This window comes from Micromesistius poutassou (assembly GCF_964030765.1).
Source record: "Micromesistius poutassou genome assembly, chromosome: 15".
NCBI lineage: Eukaryota > Metazoa > Chordata > Actinopteri > Gadiformes > Gadidae > Micromesistius > Micromesistius poutassou.
The window spans coordinates 16,629,994-16,644,964 of record NC_140285.1 but is presented as its reverse complement, the minus strand read 5'-3'; the positions used below and the strand labels follow the sequence as shown (position 1 = coordinate 16,644,964).

At 42.6% G+C, this 14,971-nt stretch overlaps 1 protein-coding gene across 1 annotated transcript; it reads right to left on the bottom strand.

Moving 5' to 3' along the window:
- Positions 1–826: 826 nt before the first annotated feature.
- slc26a10 (solute carrier family 26 member 10) lies at positions 827–12,428 on the bottom strand. The gene is made up of 18 exons (XM_084479397.1): positions 12,150–12,428; positions 11,424–11,534; positions 9,480–9,637; positions 7,946–8,110; positions 7,253–7,405; positions 6,441–6,523; positions 6,207–6,354; positions 5,784–5,897; positions 5,499–5,576; positions 4,823–4,918; positions 4,401–4,507; positions 3,980–4,049; positions 3,671–3,853; positions 2,341–2,395; positions 2,158–2,240; positions 2,012–2,066; positions 1,831–1,937; positions 827–1,725 (listed from the first exon to the last, which is right to left on the bottom strand). Exons 1-18 carry the CDS (start codon positions 12,412–12,414, stop codon positions 1,690–1,692), a joined length of 2,067 nt encoding a protein of 688 aa, XP_084335523.1. The 5' UTR covers positions 12,415–12,428; the 3' UTR covers positions 827–1,689.
- Positions 12,429–14,971: the final 2,543 nt, after the last annotated feature.

Sequence of the window (14,971 nt, the reverse complement as noted above, 5' to 3'; positions counted from 1 at the left end):
GAAGTGGACTTTTCCCCACTAACTACTTCGACTACTTCCTTCCAATTAGCGAACACTCCTTGAGCTTTAAAGGGAACACCCAGAAGGCCCACAGCGTCTAGAGGCCTCTTTGAAATATGCACTGGAAAAAACAGAAGCTTGGCCAAACCAACATCAAGCACGCAAATAATTAGTGTTTTGCTTTTATTTGGCCCGGTTTCGAACTTGCACTACATATATATTTTTAGCAGGTCAAGGTAACCTTATAATGATGGGGTACACTGGCACAATGAAAAAAAACAGTACTGCCATCTTGTCAGCAGAGAGCACTAGAGTGTGCATGTATCACTCCACAACTCAATTGCTTTGTAATGTCTATGTGTCCATTTTGTTAATCATTCACTCATTTGTGGTGAACATGCTTTGGAAGAAAGACCTTCTAATATTTCTCAATTGTGAATGAAAAGATGATACAGGCGAACAAGAGACAATGGTCTATTTTTTAGATGTAAATGAAATCTTATCAATCCCAGAGAAGTCTGTGTAATGTGTGTGTACCTTTCCAGAAGCTGCCCGACACGTGCTATACTGTTCAGATCATCCCTGAGATAAACACACACCTGACCGTAGTCTAAACCATGCTGACACGTCTACTTTTGGACTACTGCTAAATACAATGCACACCATTATTCTCTTTTTCAGAGAAGCAATGCTTCACATGGCATCAGATGATCTTAATGAGGCTGATGTTTCAACAACGTACATTGTTCCATGTATCATTGTGTTTTTCCTGGCATGTAATGTACATAAAGAATAAGTATCAAAACTATCTAGAAAGCCAGAATTTTATATGAACAGTTCAATTATGTAGACACTTGCATAGATCTTCTAATGTTGTTAAAGAATATTTAAAGGCAATATGTGATAGCATTCAGTAAATGGCATAAGCAGATATGACATGTATTATAAATATAGATAATTTTACCCTGTGCATTTCATTAGGCTTGTCTAATAGTGCCATTTAAGATGCAAATAAAAATCTAGAAATAAAATATAAAAAAAAAATATATATAAATATCAAATATTATCACATTTACACAAGTTTTTAAGTACAACAACAGTAAGTACAATGGTTACATATCATTTATTGTGCTGTTTTTTAGTTTGTGTAACATTAAAGGGGAATAGATTTTCATGTGGAACCCAAGTGTGCCAATATACCCATGTTTTATTAAACCATATCTGGGATTCTATCATGATCTTCCAAACATATGGCATAATATCACTGAAATGGGATGCTATCCCTGTTTTCACAACAGTGCTACACTAGCGGCTACTTCTTTTCCTTCTGCCTATTTTGTTTTTGAAACTCTGGCATGCAGTCACTCAGTTTGAGCAACCGTCTTCAGGAACAAACATGGGCTCACACCGGAGCCCATCAGGAGCCCCGAGGACTGGCGTTCTACTGCTTGCCTGCTAACCAAACACCACAACATCTGATACCAGTAATTAGCTCCTCTCCCCCATCTTATTGAAGGTGTGCTAATTAGACAAATCAGCAGGTGTAGCGGTTTGGTCAGATCCCTCCGAGCCTCCAGAACGTAGTTGACACAAAAACACCGGCGCTGGTGAGACCTGACAGTCTCCGTCTGAAATGGGCCGGCCCTTATTAGTGCGTCATCAGGTGGATCCGTGAGGAACAGGCACATCTCACACCCAGACTGTTGTGGTGTCGGGGGTCTTCTCCTGCAGAGTGAACAGAAACATAGGTGACATGAATCACTCCACACACAGCACAACAGAGATGAGATCCCATGATCAAAGTTCTGAGGTCATGTTATTGAGCCACACCTTGAGGTGCTGAATGTAGACCACGGCATCATGGACCGTGACAAAGATGTGCTGTGGATTCATGTAGTTCATCAGGCCACTGGAGGTGAGGATCTTTAAGACACTTTCTAGATGGAGATGGGTGTATTAGTATATTGCGTTTCTATTCACATAACATTTCATCATTGAGACTCTGCCTTACCATTGCAGTTTGCTAAGTATATGCAAACCCCAACTTTCTGGCAATCAATGCACATCTGGAAAGGAAAAAACAAAACATTAATATTACGTCTGTGCATGGATCTGGCAACGGGAATCTGTAATCTGTCCAGGGATTCACAGACCTACCTGTATAAGGAGTCTGGCTCCAGCAACATCAACAAATATCACACTGCTGCAGTCCATTAGTAGAGCCTGGACGTCCTTCTCAGCTGTGTATGAAAGGGGAATAACCATTAATAAATGATCATGGTGATTAATTGTCACTCACATTCTCAACAATAACAATAACTAATTTTCCTCCAATCTTACCAGATTTGAATAACTCATTATCTGATGAGAATGATGCATTTGCAACACCTCTTTCCTGGAAAATCAGAGAAGAAAATGCATTAAATTAAACTTAAATTACCATTAAAGTACTATTAAAACGAAATTATGTCATGCAATATGAAATACAAGAATACCACTCAAATACTATGATATCCGAATACAACAAGACAGAGCCTTTTTCAGGTGACATGATTGAATCAGCGCTAGCATCAGACAAAACAAAGCAATAACAAATATGGCAAATAGGCAAATATGAATAGTATCCTGCTGTGTTCTTGAGCGCCAGAAATGAAGTATTGTCTATTGTGGGTTTGGATTATTGGGAAACTAGGAGGAACATGTGACTGATCTTGTTATTCTCTTAGATAAACAGCGAGGGGAGTTATAGTATGACCAGGGACAATCACACAAATTATATATATATATATATATATATATATATATATATACAATTATGTGGTTAAGTTAATGCTTAACACTTTATCCCGCCATGCAAGTGCAGTCCGCCGTTAAGATATAGCCAATTGCTCTATAGAACTGGAAGTATGTTTTATACTGCGTTAGTTCTATAGCAATGTCTCATAATCATAGCGTTTTACTTTTGTGATTGGAGGAGAGCAAAGTACCTAATATGGTTTTGAGAGCATGGTGGTTCTCCTTAGACGGTGTTCTTCCATACCAGGTTACAATACAATCTCATTGACATTCTAAGTGCTTATTTTATGGTTGAATGAGGTTAGGATTGGTCAGTTTCTGAGAGTAGGTCTTCTCTGCAGCTCAACGCCGCCACCATCATTTAAGATATAGACAGGCATGTAGTTTGTCATTAAGGGTAACATAACATAGGCGTCCTATCATCATAAAGCTGTATAAAAACACTTTAACTGATAGGATAGAAGACCATTCTATCATTGCAGGACATATTCAGATCAACGCATTCAGTCTTTCTCCACTCTAAGCTTGGCAACAAAATAATGTGATTGTTTACTAACAGAAAGAGGGTCTATACTTACAAGATGAGCAATGCAATACCATACTACATTACATACTACTAATGACGGTGCTGGACCAGGCTTGGACAGAGAGTAGGCCTACCACTATATGTACCGTGGTGCTGGACCAGGCTTGGACAGAGAGTAGGCCTACCACTAGACGTACGTGGTCCTGGACCAGGCTTGGACAGAGAGTAGGCCTACCACTAGACGTACGTGGTCCTGGACCAGGCTTGGACAGAGAGTAGGCCTACCACTAGACGTACCGTGGTCCTGGACCAGGCTTGGACACAGAGTAGGCCTACTGCTAGACGTACCACGGTGCTGACGGTGGTGTCTCTCTGGCGTTTCTCCAGGGCCTTCCTTGTCTTTTCGAGGCTGCGGATCCTCTCCGGCGTCAGGCCCAGCAGACGGCTCACCTCCTCCTTAAAGAAGCTGCGGTTCCCGTAGTAGATGGGGCCGTTGTAGGTGAGGATCTTCACCCCCGCCACCTCGCTGCACTGTGGAGGCAACAGACATCAATCACCTTGTTGTTAGGTATCTGGAATAATGTTAATGGTTATCTAAACAGCGAGAACAAAAATATATATATAATTTTTTTGTAATGCGTGTGTGTGTGTGTGTACCTTGGTGTGGTTTTGCATTGGTCTGTATATCTCTGTATTGCTGGCCTGGCCTAGCACCGAACACCTAGCTCTGTGGGGAATCACAGTTAATTATGGTATTAAAGGAGAACTTGGGGATTCTTCAACCTGGAGCCTATATCCCAGTCTTGGTCGGAGGGACTGATGCGGACAATGATAATGGAAACTGGGCCAGTACTGAGTGAGAACACCGTAGCCAAAATACGCTACAATGTGATCCTTGGGGGAAAAAGCACCCACCTATGTGCGTCTTCCAAAAGTGCTTGTGTCTGCCACAGGAATTGGCTTTGAAAAATACCATTTCCTTATCCCAAAGTTAAGGAGCACCCTTCCTTAATACCAAAAGGGTCGGTTAGTGGCCGTATATCCACTGAGTTGTACTCCTAGCTGGGGAACAATGTACCTCTGTGTGCGACCGATCACCGTCATCATAGAGAAGACCACACCGATGGCCAGACCCAGGTCCACGTTGAGGACCACCACAGACAGCCAGGTAACCACCCACACCATCTGATACAGGAGAAGGCCTGCTTGGTTCAGCTTATTACACTATAGACTCTGTGAATATCTTATTGTAATTAATAATATGTCAGACTTATAGAGCCCTTTTCAAGGTTGTCAAAGATGCTTTACATACAGTCGTATAACAACAAACCTTAAACTCAGATTAACACTGCAACCAAAACGATGCAACCATCGGGAAGTTTGCTTAGTATAGTAAATCTCAAAACTCAAAAGCACTGCTTATTGAAAATTGCTTATTGTAAACACACACACACACACACACACACACACACACACACACAGTATAATGAGTTTCTTTACAAAGTCAATCCTGCTGACTCTCCACAGGCCTGGCAGGTCCTGGAACTGCAGGAACATCTGTCTGAGGCTGGTCACGTTGATGCACGCCAGCACCGCCTGGACAGAAGACACATATAAACAGTAGAGTTATTCTGAATTCAACCTGAGTTAGATAAGACTAAGTCTGAGTTCAACTTTAGTTAGGTATGAGTACGCCTCAGTTAGACAGTTAGCTAGACATGAGTTAGTCTGAGTTAAACCTGAGTTACATATGAGTTAGTCTCAGAAAGACATGAGTTAGTCTGAGTTAATCCTGAGTTACATATGAGTAAGTCTCAGGTTACACTGCGTTCACACTGTACACGTCCGTCAACGGGTGACGGAGGGCATGTCTGACGTATGGGGGACGCAATCTGATTGGTCGACGGATCCGTCTCTGCCTGAAAAGTTGAACATTTCTCAACTTTTTGATGCAGGCAACAGAGCCGACAGAACGGATTGACCCACAATGCATTTCGAGAGTGCCCAATGCAAAGTCAATGAGATCCGTCGACGGATGTGTACAGTGTGAACGCAGTGTTAGACATGGTTTAGTCTGAGTTAGACAGGAGGCATCCTGAGTTAGATTGAGTTAATAAGTTACTCTTTTGTCTTTCAGGCTAATAAAGAAAACACTCATGCCTCATAAAACACACACCTTGGGCAGGAAGTAGAAGAGGGGACCAATAAGGAGCAGCACAACAAGGACCACCAGGCTGGTAAACAACCCAGAGAGCTGCATGGGAACCAACGTATCCATTATTATATTGTGCCTAGTCTGCAGTTCATCTCTGTTTTAGATGGAAACCAAAATGATAGCATTACAGTTTCTTCAGAGAGGTCAACAATATTTACGATTATAGACACCAAGACATATACTCGCAGGCTTTAATTGTATAAATATTATGTATGTTTTTTGGTGTGTGAAAACTGAGTAGAGAACCTGTGTGAATCCTCCAGAACTCTCCAGTATGTTGGTGGTGGCGAGAGTGGCTGAGCTCGGAAAGCATGTGAAGAGGGAGGACACCGTGTTGGAGATGCCGTGGGCCAGCAGCTCCTAGAGGACACATGCATCACACAGGTTAGCTTCATCCAATGGGCCCAAAACCAAAAAGATGGACGCCAGCTGACTCAGGCCCATACAAGATACATACAACCAACACATACAAAGGTACGATTTCAAATTAATAGTATGCAAGGACCACATGAAAAGGCAATGCATACTCTTGACTAAATGGAACTCATAGTCTAGAACGCTGGGGGAAAAGTATTAATTATTATTATTAATTATAATTGTACTCTCCCAACACTTCATGCGGAACAGAGAAGATGGAGTTTGTGTGTTTATAACTACAGAGGCTGGTACCTGGTTGGGGTGTATGGAGTACGCATGCTTATCAGCGTATATCATCGCCAGGGAGACGGACACAGCATAGCCAACAAACGTTATGGCTAGCGTGTCGCCAGCAATGTCAGGAAATGTGTGTACGGCAGGCATCTGAGGGCTGGGGAAGCTACAGGGGGGCGGGGGGGGTAGACACAAATGGTTAAGACACAGGGACACCTCACCAAATAATTCACCACATGTACGAAATATTACCCGGCAGGGATATGGCCGACAATCTGGACGTCACAAGTGGAGTCCAGAGAAAGAGCATAAGCCACACCGGTAGCTATGATCACCTGGAATAAAGATAGATTAGATAAATTATCTTTATATATAAATACAAAGACAGACTGTGTTCAGCTTACCAGACCCAGTACTTTGATAATATAGAAAGACTGTACTCAAATCACTACAACCAGGACATTGACAACATAGAATACTAGAAGCAGTACTTTGATATTAGAAAGAAGGTATTCAGCATACTAGAAGCAGTACTTTGATCCATACATCATGTGTGTACTAGGGGTTGGACGAAACATTGATACGGCGATATATCCATACACTGGCGTCAAATATCAATATAATATTTCTCTATTTTCTTTTAAATAGTATTATTATATATATATATACACTATATATTTTTATTTTTATTTTTATGCTTTATTTCTGAAGTTAGACAGGAAACATCGCCCCAAATATCCATATTTTAATAATAAAATAAGGCGCTCTAAACAGATTTCCCTGCTCCGATGTTGCGCTCAACACATTAATAAAGGAAACTTGACCGGAAGTTAACTAACCAAAGATGAGTAACTGAAACACTGAATAATATATAAAAAAGAAATAATAAAGACCATTATGTTAGACAATCGTTAGACTTATATCGTGATGTATCGTTATAGGATTGTCAACATTATATCAATTATTGCCGAATCGCTGTATCGCGTATCGTATGGTGAAGTACCCTGTTAATCCCGCCCCTAGTGTGTACACAACATTGTGTTTGGCCGTGTAGCATGTCTGACCGTCAGGATCTCCACAGGGATCGGTGTTCGTAGGCGCTTCCTGTAGCGCGTGTTGACCTCCTTCACCGGGACCAGGATGGCCAGACACACTAAGGAGATGAGGAGCTCGGCCATGTTTGTCTGGGGCAGGTTCTCCATCACAGAGGCTAGGGTCTGAGTAACCACAAACATCACAACCCTCATGTAGCAGGTGACCCGTCCCCACGCCACCTAGACGACTTCACTGGGCTCTTCAACACCAGGACCAGGAAGATGTTGAAGTTTATTGCAGTGGTTGAAGGTTTGCTGCATGCGATACAGCAGGTGAATATTGACATGTCATGTCAGAGCTCGATGTTGAGTGTGCGTGGTTGTGGCTGGTTTAACCACTGTGCACTGATGACTGAATGGTGGTGATGTATAAAAGGTAATGACGTTGATTTGAGATAAGCTACTATGTTTCCTAAGGAGGTTAATGCATTGAACGAAATGAAAAATAAGGTTGGAAAAAATAAGGGATGGATGATGGATGAATGGATATTAGAAGGATGGCTGGAAGATGAATGGATGGCTGTTCAGATGGGTGGAAGATAGATGAATGGATTGATGTATATGGATGTATGGATGGATGGATGACCCATGACGACTGTGGTCCTAGATGCTTCCCCTACATCTTGGATTGAGCAGGACTTGAAGTAGCACAACAGGGCTAACCTTAAACAGGGCAAAGTTCCCGGTGTGGCGCGCGAGCCGCAGGCCCAACATGCTCTGGAGCTGTGACACAGTAACGTGGAAGGCTGCAGCGCTGGTGAACGCCTTGACGATGGGCTCCGACAGGTAGGTGGACAGGAAGCCCAGCTGTAGCACAAACATGCAGAGCTGCACCGCAACATGGGTTAGAAACACACCGCAACATGGGTTAGAAACACACCGCAACATGGGTTAGAAACACACCGCAACATGGGTTAGAAACACACCGCAACATGGGTTAGAAACACACCGCAACATGGGTTAGAAACACACCGCAACATGGGTTAGAAACACACCGCAACATGGGTTAGAAACACACCGCAACATGGGTTAGAAACACACCGCAACATGGGTTAGAAACACACCGCAACATGGGTTAGAAACACACCGCAACATGGGTTAGAAACACACCGCAACATGGGTTAGAAACACACCGCAACATGGGTTAGAAACACACCGCAACATGGGTTAGAAACACACCGCAACATGGGTTAGAAACACACCGCAACATGGGTTAGAAACACACCGCAACATGGGTTAGAAACACACCGCATCATGGGTTAGAAACACACATGATAATTAAACACAGTGCATGATGCATTTAAAACACACATGATAATGAAACACAGTGCATGATGGGTTTAATCACATATGTTAATGAAACACAATGCATGATGGATTAAAAACACACATGATGATGAAACACACCGCATGATGGGTTTAAAACACACATGATAATGAGACACACTGCATTGTCAGTTATTTGTGTGAAAGTCATAGATACATATATAATGGAGCAGGAATGTCATGTCAGGATATTATAATGGCTGTATGTACCAAAACATTCTCGGTCAAACCAAATGTTTGCAGTCTAACTGAGCCAGATAAGCCCTACCTGCTCCCTAATGTCATGTATCTAACCCAACAGTAAAATAGAAGTACTATACAAACGTATAAATAGACGAAAACATCACACAGTATAGGGCTGATTATGGTTCCACGTCGATGCAACGACGCACGCAGACGCTTCGACACAGTCGTGAGCCTGTTTTGGTTCTGCGTCGGGTTTTAGTTAGCGGACCAATCACAATCCTTGCAGCTGCGTTGGGAGGCGCATGTCAGGCCCTTGCGGTGGACGCAAGGAGGGTCCGCAAGGACATAACGGGTCCATAAACCCCCTTGCGTTGCGTCGACGTGGAACTATAATCAGCCCTTTAGTCACTTTGCATTAAAGCACCTTATAGTTCATAGTAATACATATAGACCTCCGTCATACAGCAACGTCAGCCTTTTAATACAATTATATTTACATATATAGTTGAACACTGAAAATAAGGTCCAAATCACTTGAGATAACAAGCAATATATCACATAAGAATTGAGCTAGAATGTGTGTGTGTGTGTGTGTGTGTGTGTGTGTGTGTGTGTGTGTGTGTGTGTGTGTGTGTGTGTGTGTGTGAGAATAAGTGTATTGAGTCGGTTGCGGTCAGTATCTCACCATCATTATCCCCGAGAGGAGGGCCACAGCTGAGGCCACCCCTATCCTCTGGGCCTCCAGGGCCGCTGCCTCCGGGCTGCTGGCGTTGAGCTGCAGGGGGGCCGGAACCAGCGTCTCCACCACCGAGCCCGTCATCAGACTCACCACCGCAAAGGTACCTGACACAGCACCAGTATCATCACACTACCACCACAAAGGTACCTGACACAGCACCAGTATCATCACACTACCACCACAAAGGTACCTGCAGCACCGGCGCTCCGCACACGCAGAACACGCACTGCGCGTAGGGCACCAAGTGTCTGGGGGGGCACCAAAAAAATCTGTCTCGTAAAAAAAGTAACATTTGCTCGAGAAAAAGATGCGTCTCCTGTGCGGCCCTCTCTCTCTCCCCTTGGTGCCCCCCTCCCCCACATCCCAGTGGTATGTTCGATTAGATCATTCTCAAGTTTGGCAGACACCTGTGTTTGGACATGGACTCGAAAAGGCATCAAGAGTCAGGGGCGGATAAGAGAAAAAAGAAGAGACAGCGAGATGATGCACGCACGTCGATGGCAGGTAAGACAATGTTTTAAATAAAAATGGCTAATTCTGTAATTTAGTCCTTGTATGAATGTCTATGCTCATGACAGGTAATGTTAACGTTACCGTTAACGTCAACAAAGCTTAGCTCCTATATTATTTTAGCCATAAGAAGTCGTCAGCCAAGTATTAGCCAAGTTTACTTATATAGGTCTACTGCATTTCAGGATGTTTATTTGGCGTTTGTTATGTAGCCTACGTTATGACGTTATGCATGTGTACTGTGAACCAACGAGTATGCAATTGTGTACTGTAGTGGAAAAAGTAATGCTTCAGATGATACTTTAAAGTAATGAGTTGATGAATGGAGAATGGCTCCTGGTAACATGAATTCTGAGAAACCTTGCATCTGCAGGGCAACATCTGCAGGTGAAACTACAATTTGAAAGAAAATAAAGAAATCTTAGTTATGTAGATCCCCTCCCTTCACATTCATAGTTTTCAAATTATGTAGATTTTTTTAGATTGTGAGCATCAATCATTGTCTTAAAGGTAAAATAGTTTTAAATGTTGTCATGCATCAGTGATTTACACATTGGCTTACATAAACCTGTAATTAATATGTAATATTGTTTTTGAATCAAGGTGCAAAACTGTATTTCAGTGAATTTATTTCTGAATGCAGGGTCAATGCTTAGATATGTGCAAGGAGTTCCTCAAGACCAGGAGGAAGATTTAGATGATCAACCATCCACCAGCAGTTCAAGCACACATCATCAACCACCAATCTCTGCAGACTCTGCAACAGCACCCAGCCCTGACCAACAACCATCAACTACTAGTTAAGGACTTATGTTAATGTTTGGTGCTATTTGGTGCATGTTAATGCAAAATTAGTGTAGTCTTTTATCAAGATTTTAATTTCTCTTTATTTGCACATTACATTTTGCAAAACTGTTGAGAAGTTATTTTGGAAATAAAGAGAAACGTACTGACAATTACTGAATTGATGTTTGATTGATGATTTTCGGGGGGGCACCACAATGCATTTGTGCTTAGGGCACCCAAATGGCTAGTGCCGGCCCTGGGTACCTGACACAGCACCAGTATCATCACCACCGCAAAGGTAACTGACACAGCACCAGTATCATCAGTGGGAAGACCTCACGTCCACAGAGAATCGATACATTGTTAATATTGAGACATTGTTGTATAGTGCAGTGTAGTTTAGATTTAGCTTAAGTATAGGTTGTTGTTTTTTTTCCAGATATGTCAGTATATCTGAGTCTGGCATATATCAAAACCCTAACTGTTTATAATAAACATATTAAATGTAGGCCTACATGAACATACCAATTAACATAGAACTTGCATGCATATTTAAATGCGGATATGTGGGGAGGTTCCGAGGCTGTGTTTTACCTGTGGAGACGTGACGGCCTGTGCCGAACAGCATGTAGAGGACGACCGGGAAGAAGGACGTGTAGAGACCGAAGATTGGCGCCACAGATGTTAGGAGAGCAAATGCCATACCTGGATTTGAAAATTAAATATGGTCATTTTCAATTTTATATAACTTACTCAATTTTATAACATAGCTGTTTAGAACATTTAAAACATAGATTAGGTTATAAAAAGCAACCGTTGCCTAATTGTAAAAGCTCTATATAAATGAACACATTTAGAGAAACAGAACAATCATAGTGTCATTCTAGAATTCAATCTTAATCCTTGCATGTTTGTCGTATTTAAACATAGAGGAATAGGCCTACTATAGGGCCTACTATACTATAATGTATTGGCAAAACAGTTGCCAATACATTTTATTTTCTTTAAAAAAGTAGTGTATTTAACATAAAAACGTATATTCAGTCCACACCTTTTTATATTGGTTCTAAATCGTAAGGCATGGTTTTTCTTCCATTTCACCGTTTGAATTGTGTGCAATGATGTTCACTTTCTATCGACTTTTATTGACTTTTATTGACTTATTTTGTTGACTTTTACTGTTAGTCCATTTTGTCAGTTTGTCAACTGTACTGTACTGTCTGCTGCGACTGGATACCTGAATTTCCCCAATGGAATGAATAAAGTCTAATTACCTTCTTACATTTACTTACTTACTTACTTACTTACTTACTTACTTACCTTGGGGTATGTGCAGAATGCCGACGGTGAGTCCCGCTATGGTGTCTCCTAGAAGCCATTTCCTCAGCCTGTACCTGGGCAGCCAGCTGAAGATCGGGACGCGCTCGCTCAACAGGTGGAGAAACGCTCGCCGAGAACACCTGCATTTCTGAGCGAGTCTTTTCCTGAGTAACAGACTGCCGGGCGCCCTGTCCTCTTTGCCATAAGTCTGTTTAAAGCGATCCTCCGTGTAAATATTCCTATACACGGCAACTGAAGCGGTCATCTTGTGGCACCCAGACCCGCTATGGTCCAGTGATTGTTGTCGAGTATTAAAAGTGAATGTCTTTTGAATTCCATATATAGCGGACCCTGGCCCCAACAGCCATTGTTTTTTTTCCCTGTCAGACGCTCCTTAGCCAATGACATGGCTCAAAATTGCACCTTTTTTTTTTTTGATCATTGTTGAACTGCTTTGGGAGAATTCACACATCTCTGGTCCGGAGACCCCATAAAGGTGTGCTTGGCCGGTTGCTGTGGAGGGACCGTCTACACCCCTGGGTCCTACTGCTAGAAGTATTTGACTTGAATGATACAATGATCAATTAATCAAATCTAAACTGTGTAAACTTCCCTTATCCTTACGGTATTTACTTATTATGACATAACCATGCATTTCCAGCTTACCCCCCCCCCATCTCAGGCAGAACAACCCCCCTGCTGTTCATCCTGAGAGCGCTACAAGGGATGTAGAAGATTCACAATATATGGCACTGTGTAACTTCACCACCTGACCAAGGCAGTTGTTGCTGATGTTGTAGGTGTGTTATTGCAAGGTGTTAATATCCGCGTGCGATGGATGGCTGTCTGTAACGGGGCTCTGTTTAAACCGTGTAGCCATAAGGAACTTTCCTCTTCCTGTGAAATCCAATCACACCTGGTGTGATTGAACCCGGTTTGGTTAAGGGATCAACCCCCCAGCTTGACTTCTTCTGATCACAGATTGTATCGCCGGTCTCCCCAGAGCTGGACTGCCGATCGCCCCCCCGCAGGAAACACGGTGTGTGTGTGTGTGTGTGTGTGTGTGTGTGTGTGTGTGTGTGTGTGTGTGTGTGTGTGTGTGTGTGTGTGTGTGTGTGTGGGCTGAGCTAACCTGATACCGTTGGTCCTTTGGACGGGACTACAGGACTTCACAGGTCTGGGAGAGGAAGATCATGGCTATTATGTTTACAATTACACAGACACACTTAGACTGTATATAATAGGCTACCACCTAAACTGAATTGACATATGTGTAGGCCTACAATGTTGGAAAATATTGCAGGGTTTTACAGGATGTGCTAAACAAGTATATGAGTATTTGTTGAGAATTATACTGTATTGAATCACAGTGTTTTGGTGTTTCTGGCATCTCACTTATTAAACGTTTTTACACCGCCAAATATGCATGTCTTATGCACGCCTTCTTCCCGGCATGGTGCGCGCGCTTCCACTGCCCAAGGTAAATTGAGCCAGCTTGAGCTAGCACCCCAATTTACCCTCCCGGGCCTTACACATTGGCGGTTTCATTCTGATGTAAATGCAATTAGACGGCTCCGCGGTTCCGGGGGGGGACTTGGGTAGAGGTGTTGCTGCGTTGTCTCTACAGTTGCTCTACAACAGAGACAATGCACCGATATCAACATGAGTAGTTCTGAAACTGGATGGACTGTGAAATCCGCGAGCTGCTGATCATCATGGGAGAGAAGGTGATGCAGTCGCATTAAACGAAGAAGGGGAAAGATGGTGCAATCTACGAGAAAGACGCAGAGGAACCGTCCTTACGAGACTTTTGTCTGGATAAAAAACAAGGGTCAGCAAAATAAAGAATATTTTGGCGTTTATGCACTTATAGTATATAAATTGTTTGTAGCCTATATTCAGATGTATACTCATTCATGCACGCGAGTCTTTTGAATCGTGAAATAATTGTAACATTTTTTGTAGTAGGCCTACGCTAGTTATTCTAAAGAGGTCTACTCTCCGTGCGCAGCCCCGCCTTCATCAGTGAACCAAGAAAGCCCGCTCCGTGACGACGGGCGATTTTACAAAGTACAAAATTTGTAAATGTATGGGAAACGCTATCAATGGCGGATGGCGTAGTTTCTCAGAAGAAAAGACCCACACCAGTATAGTGGGAAGCTATGAGTTAGCTACTTGGCTGGCTTGAGCCCCTTGCCAAAGTTGCACATCGTAGTAAGGCTAGATTAATATTGTAGAATCAATATATGAGGTCTATACTGGATTACCTTTGTGCGTGTTTCCCTGACAGTTTGGGAGTAAAGGGTTTATGTTGCCATCGACATGTGTCCAAATGTAATGGCTGTTACCATGAGTAAAACGATGAATCTGGATTTCAAAATTGTTGGAAACAATTAGGAAAACGAAAGCTGTCAAGTCCTGATCAATCAAACACATGGAGATCAGTATCTCAGGAGAAGTTAAAACAGACTTGAGTTCAAACAAAGCAACAATGGCCATGGAGACTCTGTATTTGTGTTACCGCCACTATGAATGAAGTGGGCCTACTCCCATGTCGGGTGGCATAGGGCTACGTGGAGAAACTCATGTCGTTCTTCAAACTCGCCAAATCGTGCCAATCCCAGCGTAATTATTTGGGATTTTGTAGTCATTATGTCTGTGCTATTTGGAGAGTGTTTCAAAGTCCTCAAAATAACAAATCAATGGCTGACCGGCTAACACCAACTAGTCTGCACATCAGGAATGGAGGAGAAAGCCATGAATACAACAATCAGGAGATATTCTGTCATTCAACACACAGGGTTTCAGTCTGGATCCTGTGT

Coding starts and splice junctions, on each gene's coding strand:
- slc26a10 (XM_084479397.1), bottom strand. CDS start 12,414: ATGACCGCTTCAGTTGCCGTGTATAGGAATATTTACACGGAGGATCGC. Junction 4,919..5,498: donor TCTTCTACTTCCTGCCCAAG/GTGTGTGTTTTA, acceptor TCTTCTGTCCAG/GCGGTGCTGGCGTGCATCAA. Junction 4,050..4,400: donor GTGATCGGTCGCACACAGAG/GTACATTGTTCC, acceptor GATTCCCCACAG/AGCTAGGTGTTCGGTGCTAG.